The 9,717-nt window shown below is 42.9% G+C and overlaps 2 protein-coding genes and 1 long non-coding RNA gene across 3 annotated transcripts in view; 1 reads left to right on the top strand and 2 right to left on the bottom strand.

Moving 5' to 3' along the window:
• The first annotated feature begins 1,153 nt into the window (after positions 1 to 1,153).
• On the top strand, positions 1,154 to 3,139 carry LOC119269386. Its single transcript, XR_005133588.1, has 3 exons — positions 1,154 to 1,285; positions 2,338 to 2,416; positions 2,873 to 3,139. It is a non-coding gene; the product is annotated as an uncharacterized LOC119269386 (long non-coding RNA).
• LOC119269384 (probable leucine-rich repeat receptor-like protein kinase At5g49770) lies at positions 1,441 to 6,963 on the bottom strand. Its single transcript, XM_037551208.1, has 17 exons — positions 6,825 to 6,963; positions 6,296 to 6,419; positions 6,153 to 6,227; positions 5,620 to 5,820; positions 5,312 to 5,473; positions 5,098 to 5,169; positions 4,953 to 5,024; positions 4,807 to 4,878; positions 4,658 to 4,726; positions 4,507 to 4,581; positions 4,096 to 4,230; positions 3,670 to 4,003; positions 3,296 to 3,524; positions 2,818 to 2,957; positions 2,515 to 2,734; positions 2,198 to 2,430; positions 1,441 to 2,109 (listed from the first exon to the last, which is right to left on the bottom strand). The coding sequence occupies exons 1-17, from the start codon at positions 6,907 to 6,909 to the stop codon at positions 1,615 to 1,617; spliced, it is 2,793 nt and encodes a 930-aa protein (XP_037407105.1). The 5' UTR covers positions 6,910 to 6,963; the 3' UTR covers positions 1,441 to 1,614.
• Positions 6,964 to 8,400: 1,437 nt separating this feature from the next.
• Positions 8,401 to 9,717, bottom strand: part of LOC119272615 (probable leucine-rich repeat receptor-like protein kinase At5g49770) — a 4,918-nt gene continuing 3,601 nt past the window's right edge. Inside the window, exons 13-15 of the mRNA XM_037554070.1 lie at positions 9,465 to 9,684; positions 9,159 to 9,394; positions 8,401 to 9,071 (exon numbers count right to left, since the gene is read on the bottom strand). Of these exons, the coding sequence (XP_037409967.1) occupies positions 8,574 to 9,071; positions 9,159 to 9,394; positions 9,465 to 9,684 (954 nt within the window). The 3' untranslated portion in view covers positions 8,401 to 8,573. The remainder of the gene's footprint in view (positions 9,072 to 9,158; positions 9,395 to 9,464; positions 9,685 to 9,717) is intronic.

Here is a 9,717-nt window from a genome sequence, read left to right as displayed (position 1 = left end):
CGGCGCTCATCCCCCGCTTGCGAACAAAAAAAATCGAGCGCCCAGGGAGATGCCCAGTGCTGCAAACTACGACGAAAAAAAGCTACAACTAGCGATAGGAAAAGCTTCAACCGGCTACAAAAAAGCTTCAACCAGTATACGACTGGAGCTATGGATGACCAAGAAAAGTTACAACCGGTGACAGAAAAAGCTTCATCTAGCGATGAAAAAAGCTTCATCCGATTATAAAAAAAGTTTCAACCGTGGAAACGAAGGCATGGACGAAAAGTTACAACCGGTGACAGAAAAAGCTTCATCTAGCGATGAAAAAAGCTTCATCTGACTATACAAAAAGTTTCAACCGTGGAAACGAAGGCATGGACGAAAAGTTACAACCGGTGATAGAAAAAGCTTCATCTAGCGATGAAAAAAGCTTCATCCGACTATAAAAAAGTTTCAACCGTGGAAACGAAGCCATGGACGAAAAACGAAAAGTTGCAACCGACAATAATAAAAGTTACAACCGCATTGAAAAAAGCTTCAAACTTCTTATCTCAGCTGCGACCCCGCGATGACGATGACACTGTTTTGCTGCAACCGTAGTAGATTTTTGCTACCACCGGCGATTGAATTTGCTACAACCAGTTTCAGCAAAAAAATCGCCGTGGGGGTGTAGTCTGCCATGGCTGGTTGCAGCTCCGGCGTGGCCGGGTCCGGCGAGGTAGGCAGAGCTCCAATGCTGCGAGGTAGCGCGTCGCCGTGGTAGCACCCCGTCGCCCCCAGTTGCAGCATCTCCCGTGGTCACCGCCCCTCGGTCGCCGGCGAGATGGGATGGTCACCGGGAAAACCATGGAAGCTTCGAGCGGGGAGGGGAGACGTGGTGCTGCGACCGGGGGGCGAGTAGGGGAGGGGGGGAGGGGGAAGGGATGAGGAAGGGGTAGGGTGGAGGGGGCAGAAGAAGAGGGCGGCGCGCGCCCCGGCGAGCTGCGCGAGATGTGGGGGAGCTGCGATGAAGGAGACGCGAGAAAGAGGGAGACTGGCCCAATGTTCCGCCGGTGCCCCGACCCCAAACGTTTCCCTTATTATGTGCATGTGCTAAAAAAATTCCAGAATTTTTTAAATAATTTAATTAATAGCGCAACGTGATTTAGGTGCATAGCACCACAAACTCCGGTGCACCGATATTTTCCCCTTGGAAGACGGAGCGGAGCAGAGACGAACCCCTCCAAAGCGCACGCCCACACGCACGGGGCACGGCCCTCCGCGCCGCCGGCCGCCGGCCGTGTCCGCCTCACCGACCGACCAGGTTCGTCCGCATTTCCCCTCCCTCACGCTCGTCGAAACCCCTGCCCTAACACACCAACGGCCGCAAATCCAAACGCGCTCTTAATTCGAAGCCATGGGTTTCTGCGATCTAGCATCACGAGTTCAGAGCAGCTTCGATTCCATTAGCCATTGCTTTATTTAACGTTACACAGACGAATTCACCGTCGACGTTGGTTGATCTGGTCTGAAGCCAATCGGGCATTCGAGCCATGGCCTTCAAATTTGGGCGGATTGCAAGTTCCAACGACTGATTAGGAAAAAAAATGTCCATAAAATGTCCACCGAGTAGGCAAAGAGCGTGCGGGGAGCTTAGTGCCGAGTTCCACGGTGGGACCGGGATGGTTCTTCCGATATGATGCTGCTGCTGCTGCTCGATCCGGTCACAACCACCGCACCGCCGTATGGGCCTCCGGTGGCTTGCCCTGCGTGCTCGAACTCCGTGACAGACGAGCCGGATGAGCTCAGGCCCTCATTGTGGAGCATCGTCTCGATTTCCTTCACCACCGAGCTCATCGTGGGCCGTTTTGAAGCCGACTCCTCCACACACTCCATGGCCAGCTGCACGAACCTTCTGAACCCGGCGGACTTGGCGGCGTCGTGGATGGCCGGGTCGATGATGCCCTGCAAGCCGTAGTAGTCGTGCTCGTTGGGATCTATGGCAATCCTGAACTCCCGGACGATGTATCTGCCCTTTGTTATGGGCAACCTGGCGCTTAGTAGCTCAAGCATGACGACACCGAAGCTGTAGACGTCGCTCTTCTCCGATAGCTGCTGCGTCATGTAGTACTCGGGGTCCAGATAGCCCTACGAAATGAAATGTAGCCGTCAAGCATAAGAGTAACCAATGAAATCTGTACACAAATTGGCAGACAATGGTAAGCAGAGCATTTACAAGTGTTCCCTTGACTTGAGTAGAAACGTGTCCCTTTTCGGTATCCGCAACTAGCTTCGACAGACCAAAATCAGCAACCTTTGCTTTAAGATTGTCATCCAAAAGGATATTTGTGGACTTGATATCTCTGTGGATAATAGGTGGATCAGCAAGTTCGTGAAGATACGCTAGTCCTCTAGCTGAGCCAAGAGCAATCCTGAGCCTCTTCTTCCAGTCCAGGTAAATTCCCCTTGCTGAGTCAAAATTGCAAGTTGTGAAGGAGAAGAAACACAAAATGTACTTACTTTTAGGCTTGTGAACTATCTCTGTATGCATACCTTGCAAGTTCTCTCGCAATGTACCATTAGAAACATATTCGTACACCAGCATCTGCTCCCCTTGTTCATAGCAAAATCCTATCAGGCTTACTAGGTTCCTGTGATGAACCCTGGACAGCAGTTCAATCTCATTCTTGAACTCCACCGCACCTTGCTTTGATCCATACTCCGCTCTTTTTATTGCAACACCTGTTCCATCTTCAATCGTTCCCTTGTAAACCTTTCACATGAGGTAAACCGTTAGATTAGCTGTATGTCAATCTTCTTGGAAGAATGTTAATCAATAACTATGTAGTTATTTACCTTTCCGTAGCCTCCTGATCCTATTTCATGATTTTCTGAGAAATTGTTGGTGCAGTTCTTCAGTTCATCAAAAGAGAAGAACCTGGCTCCTTTGAGCTGTGGAGCACCTCCACTATCTTTTTGAGCAACTCCCCATGAAGCTTAAATTTAGATGCAAATGGAGTAAAATCAGTAAAGTTTCAGCAATCTTCAAAAGTTTGTCAGTTTTCCCTTTATCACTGCTGTGACTGTGAGTATCTGTTAGCTAAGCGCTTGCTGTTAGAACCATTAGTATGAACGGTTGTAAGCTTGGACACCTAACAGTGGGGTTGCAAGAAAAAAAGGGCCCAGTTGTTATTGCTTTGTTGTGTTATAATGTGCTATGTATCTACTTAGTTATCTGCAATCTTTGTCAATTCTAGTAATATATAGTGTCATGTCTCGGCAGAATCGACAGCTGCATAGTTGGAATTGCAATTCACATTCTTTGGAGCCTTACCGAATGGATTTGCTCGTCCTGATGATTGTTCTGGCCTTCTCTTTTTCAGTATAGCAAATGTCGCCCCGGACATTAGGGCAAGCAGAAGAAAACTGCAGCCTACTGCAGTTCCAGCTATAGCACGTTTGCTCATTTGAGATTTCCCACTGCCAGCACCACCTGAGATAGGAAGTACCAGTGAATTTCTTATGTAAACATGGACATAATTTACATTGATGATGTTGGATACCTGAAAATGAGACATATGTATCTCCAATGAAGTAATAAGGTCCAAAAATATTTGGTGGCTTATAAGTTTGGTTGCTAAAAGCAAAGCCAATCCTTATCAGTTCTGACGTAGCAAAAGATGTCCCTGTTGATGGAAAGAGGCTCACTTGGACTTGGAGGTAGTCATCACTGCTGAAATAGATATCAGAAAGGAAAACTGCACCAGGGTGCAGTCCCAGCTCTTTCCAGAGACTAGTTTCCAGTTGCTGAAAAGTCGTTCTGTCACTCGGGTCAGCGAACAATGGCGCTCTGAAGATCATCTTGCCTGTGTAAGGATAGGCACAACTGCAAGTTGCAGGGTCTAGACTTTGATCACCGGAACATGTGGTTGAACCACATTGGGTTATATCGGTGCTGTATGATATCAGGCCCTCTTGCTGAAGGCTGCAAAAGAAGCGACTCGAGGAATCTGAATCCAAGCACACAGGATTCCCCACAAGTCTGCGAATAGGTGAAAAGGCAATGCTAGTGAATTAATGGAATACAGAGGGAATGTTTAGATCTTGGTTCTAGAATATGCAGGTACTGCTCACACAAGGGTCTTGTTGTAGCTTGGTGTTATGTTGACTGCAAATATGCGATTGTTAAGGAGATTCACAATCTTCAGTTGTTGGGTGATGTTGCCAGTCATCTCTAGTGTTTCATTCAGTGCGTTGTTGCTTAGTATACTGTCTGATCAGCGAAAAAGCGGAAAACATGAGAAATTTCTATGTTCACGATAATTCATTTCTGTTACATGTCGCCAGAAAAATTACACTCGCTGCAGATTGGATAGGGTGAAGAGCCTTTTGGGAACTGGGCCGGAGAGTCCTCCAGATTCTATTGCTCTGCATATTAAGGTGTCAAGGTAACAAATTGTGATTGAGGGAGAAACATATTACTGACTAATGACTACCGTGAGGGAACATCAGATGATCAGTAGTGCACAGTATTAATTTACTCACACTGAAGTAAGAGACTGTAAAGTTGAGAACCAGTTCGGTGCTACTGATGGATCGAACAAATTGTTGCTTAAGTCCCTGGGTGTGCAGATAAAATTGATCAGAACAGTGTACATCATAGAAGTTTGCAGAAAACAATGCAGACGTTTCTTACACCACGTTTAGTTTGCTCAGGCTACTGAGATCTGGTATTGTCCCATTCAGCTGGTTGTTTGCTAAATTGCTGCAGAAAAAGAATTACACCACATGAGATAAATATATTATTCTTTTTGGTTACGGGTTATCACAATTCACGCTACTTACAGGAGATTTAGGTTGTCTAGCTTGCTGATGTTGGCTGGAACTTCTCCTGTGAAATTGTTCCTGTCTAATCGGCTATGGAAGATGCAAAGGGGTTCAACAATAGCAACTAGAATATGTTGGAAGAAAGACATTGCCCATATACTTACATGATTTTGAGGGTTGCGATGCCACCAAGCTCAGGCGGGATAGGACCAGACAATTGATTGTGGTCAAATAATCTGTGGAAGTTCAACAAAGTAGTCAGTGTAACATGTGTAGTGCTACTAAAAATGAAAATTGGTACTTCCTTACATGTGCTCGAGGATCATGCTAGAGTTGAAGAGGCCAGCAAGACTACCACTTAACTGATTCTTGTTAAAATGGCTGTTGATTTATTGGAGATAAGCATCAGTATGGTATGAAAAACAAAGCGACTTAAATTTCAGTTACAAAAAGTGACTTAACACTTCATATTGATCATGCATTCTTGATTCAGGCTGAAGGAATAAATGTTAGAGGGACTTACAAATGTTTGGTGTGTGTAAGTAGGTCAAGTCCTGGAGAACCACCTGAGGAAATTGGAATAGGTCCAGAAAGCTGGTTATCTGCCAGGTCTAGCCAAAAGAGGTTTGAGAGTAAACCAAACGATGGAGGAATTCCGCCTGTGAAGTTGTTTGAATTCAGCGCCCTACAGAGAAATTATTGCAGAGAAAATTCATCTCATTAGTACAACGAAAGTAGCAGCAGAGCTTAATAATAATGTGAGTATGACTAAGGATTTGTATGTTCTAATAGTTCTTACAAGAACAAGAGCTGCGGCAAGTTTCCTAACTCTTGGATGCCTCCTGTGAAGCTGCAGCCAGCCAAGATCCTGAGAAGTACAATGCAGTAGGGTAGGCCAGTGATTGATGTATCCCAAATATGCAAGATAAGGATTTGCTAATGGTCATGTAGGCATACAGTGTTTTAAGCTTCTTGAGATTCCCGATAGCATCAGGCAGTGGGCCACCAATTCCAATGTTGTAGGAGAGATCCCTGCAAGCACCCTAAAGTATGAGCAAAAACAGTATATTATATTTTATCAAGGTAAATTAGCCAGTTCTTTTTTCTAAACTTTTGCTACTTATGTAACGTCAGGTTTTTGTTTTATTAGTATAGCTCATATCTTCTCTGTTAAAATGTTATAAGCTCTGCAACTTTACCATCTGGAAACAAAGAATTCATGTTCATCAGTTCATGTTTTCTTTAAGCAGTCAAAGTCTCCAGAATCTTCTGATATATACATATACTCCAACATTTGAAGCAGAAAATGTAGTCTTATTATGATGATTAATAAACTTGAATGATTTTAAGGGTACGTAACTCACAGGTAAACAAGCTCACTGAGTTGGCCTATGCTGTTGCTTAATGTGCCTTGAGCGTCAATAATGCCTGAAAGCCTCCTGGAAACAGGGATGCCAAATTTAACTGGATGATAGGTGAAATTGAAACATCATTAGTTAGTACTCACAGTGACGTCACCCGCCCCTTGTCGCACATAACCCCGTCCCATGGTGTACCACATGGATCATTTGATGCTTTCCAGTTTGATGGGAAGTCCTGCCATCCACTGATGAAAGACTGGAGAGCAGCCACTGACAATGCGTATTGATGTTATTATTCAGGAATTTACAGACCACTGACTTAAGCTATATTATCTGCATGGTGCCATATCTTCCTTTTATTGTCAGTTGCTCTGCATCATGCTAATGTTATGCAGATAAATAAGAAAATTTGCGAACTTGGAGAATATGAAAGGAGATGATATTGAATGAACTATTTGATATGGTGTTTATGATAGTACAATTGCATTATGCACTTGAATGCCATCTCTATTTTGTAGATAGAACAAAATTATTTTTCATACTAGTATAGCAGATAGAAAACATTTCATCTAAATACTTGTGTGGCTTGTCACCTTCAATATGATCAAGCTACATCTTTGCAATGAAAGTAATCCAAGAAGAGAAAGGCACAGGAATTAGATTTATCATAGTTACCATCTTGAGGATCTGTATCACAGAGTCGCACAGGTATACTGGCCAACAGCATCAACAGCAGCAGAAACTTTCTCAATGTCTCCATTCTCAGAGCCTATGGGGATTACCTATGGGGATCACAATTTAGAAACACTCAGAGTGGCAACAAACTGCAAAGCTGGTTGTGAAAGCTTCTTTGCAAGAACCCAAATGGAGGAGCATTCTAAGATGAACGCCAAAGCCTTGCTCTTTGGAAGGACATTTTCTCAAGAATAGGTCGTCCGAATTTGTACCTGTTTGCGTATTCTGCATGATACTTGGACCAGCTGCGGGTTTTGTTGCCAAAAGGGAGAGATGGTCTCGAGGTGATTGAAAGGCAAGTAAAACAACCAAGTTGCATAAGGATTACTTACTGTTCCGTGGGTGCTATTTCTTGACCTTTTCTAGACGGGCTGAGGACCTTCGCGGGTCTAGGCTTTTCTTTGATCTTTGGTGGCTTGATACAGGTAACAGCTTTCATCCAACCAACCTGTTTCCTTTAAACGATGAAGTCGGGATGCTCTTTGGAGTTGGGACAACTGTTCCTTGGCTTTTCTCGGTTGAAATTAACGTCGCTGTGATGAAGTGATTCTTATATTCCGATATATACTTTCTTGTTAAGTAGCTAATAATATTATATCTCTTTGGTACAACATATGTTGGTGGGGGCTGAAATAACAATGCCAAGGATTTGGAAGCTCTGATAGTGACAAAGTCATTGGTTTGTTCTTCCATTATTTGTGCAAAGGTACTTCCCCGTTTTGCCCCTTTTAATTTAAATTTATTCAGGGTAAAATATCTGTGTTTTTATCATTTGGCATACATGTCTTTGATGTGCCATTTTGCCAAATGAGTGCAGATGCGACATTATACGTAGGGACTAGAGTTATTGACTGATGTTCCAATAAGAAAAGTGCAGTGAAGGTGCATGGTAATCGAGGCAGTATTATCTTTGTGACTGGTTATGCAATCATAAGAAAGATGCTTCAATGTACACGGTCACAATGCATCTTCTAATTTTGTTTTTCAACAATATAGTTGACTAAATTGTTTTTCTCACTAATACTGTATTATATCTGCAGACCACCCGCCAATGTCAACCACTTTACGACCTCACTCCAACAGGACCTTAGACTTCACAGTTATTCATTAACCTCAACGGCCAATCTGAGGCTATTAGTTTACTAAAAAAAGTGGCCATTAATGGTTAAATATATGTTGTGAAATGGCATTTTGTCGTTTTGAAAAAAAAAAACTGTTGAGATTTCATCCGCTAATTATTCAAATCAGAAATCGGATGAACGATTCAAGTCAGTGAAGGATGTTTATAGGCTTGATGATGGATTGGAACTGTATGCTGGAGATGCACAATGTTCTTCCTTTTAGCAGATACCCCCTCTTTAAAGAAATATAAGAGCATTTAGATCACTAAAGTAGTGATCACTATAGTGATCTAAACGCTCTTATACAGAGGGAGTATCATTCATTTTAATTTTAGGTTATCGATAGAAAAAGAACAGGTCATGAATGTTATGATATTATCGATAGATCATTCTCTTTGTCATATCTTAAGAAAGCAATTTGCAAGTGCCTGCTTATAACATATTCCACCTCGGTTATATCAACAGATAGGAAAATGAATATTGTACGATAAATGTCTTGTGTTCTATTCACTTGGACCATGCACCAAAAACAATGAGTAGAGATAAGCAAGAAACCAATACATAGTTCCTACTTTGGTTCAACAGCTGAGTATGAATATACACTATTGTAATCAAAAGCACTGCTGCTGCTGCTGTCATCTTTCATAGGAGAGTGTTCCTCTTGGCCTCTACCTGTTGCATCTCCAGAATGTTCAGTTGACAAAGATGCTGAATTTAACAACGGCCCCCCTTCATTCTGTAAAATGGTCTCAAGTTCCTTGACCACATCATTCATTGTCGGGCGGTCAGCAGCAGATTCTTCTACACATTCCATAGCCAATTGCACGAATCTCCTGAAGCCAACTAATTTAGCTGAATCCCTGATTGCTGGATCAATTAGGCTCTTCAAGCCATAGTACTCTTGATCATACTGGTCTATTGCGGTCCTGATCTCACGCACAATGTACTTACCCTTCTCTATGGGCTGCCTGGAAGTTAATAGCTCTAGCATGACAACTCCGAAGCTATAGACATCACTCTTCTCGGAGAGCTGTTGAGTCATGTAGTACTCAGGATCCAAATAACCCTAGTATTTCGATATAAAAGATAAATTAGCAAGAAATCTTGTTTTCCCAAAAGAAACTATGCACTTATAATTCTCAGAATCACTTACCAATGTTCCCTTCACTTGGGTAGAAACATGTCCCTTTTGCGTGTCAGACACTAGCTTCGAAAGACCAAAATCAGCTACCTTTGCAGTTAGACTTTCGTCCAAAAGTATATTGGTTGATTTTATATCTCTGTGAATAATTGGTGGATCAGCAAGTTCATGAAGGTATGCCAGGCCTTTAGCAGACCCAATTGCGATCTTAAGTCTCTTCATCCAATCCAACTGTATCCCTCCTTTACCTGAAGATTAGCAGTGGTTAAATCGTATGTCCTTGTTTAGGAGATAGTTGTAAAGATGAAGAGAGTATACCCATCAAGTTGTCCCTGAGTGTCCCATTGGAAATATACTCATAAACCAACATCTGCTCCCCTTGTTCATAGCAGAAACCTACTAAGCTCACTAGGTTCTTGTGATGCACTCTGGACAGGAGTTCAATCTCATTCTTGAACTCAGCTGCACCTTGCATGGATCCTTGCTGTGCGCGTTTAATTGCAGCTATTTGTCCATTCGCAATCTTTCCTTTGTAAACCTTTAAACATATAAATATGACATTAGATGTTTT

This window comes from Triticum dicoccoides, chromosome 3A (assembly GCF_002162155.2).
Source record: "Triticum dicoccoides isolate Atlit2015 ecotype Zavitan chromosome 3A, WEW_v2.0, whole genome shotgun sequence".
In the NCBI taxonomy this organism is placed as follows: domain Eukaryota; kingdom Viridiplantae; phylum Streptophyta; class Magnoliopsida; order Poales; family Poaceae; genus Triticum; species Triticum dicoccoides.
The sequence above is the reverse complement of the archived record's forward strand: the minus strand, read 5'-3'. Positions and strand labels throughout refer to the sequence as shown.

Excerpts from the sequence above, each read along its gene's own strand:
- LOC119269384 (XM_037551208.1), bottom strand. The coding sequence starts at position 6,909 with ATGGAGACATTGAGAAAGTTTCTGCTGCTGTTGATGCTGTTGGCCAGT. Across the intron at positions 5,170-5,311 it reads CTTACACACACCAAACATTT|CCATTTTAACAAGAATCAGT; the intron begins GTAAGTCCCTCT and ends ATAAATCAACAG. Across the intron at positions 3,525-3,669 it reads ATGACTACCTCCAAGTCCAA|GTATCCAACATCATCAATGT; the intron begins GTGAGCCTCTTT and ends TCTCATTTTCAG.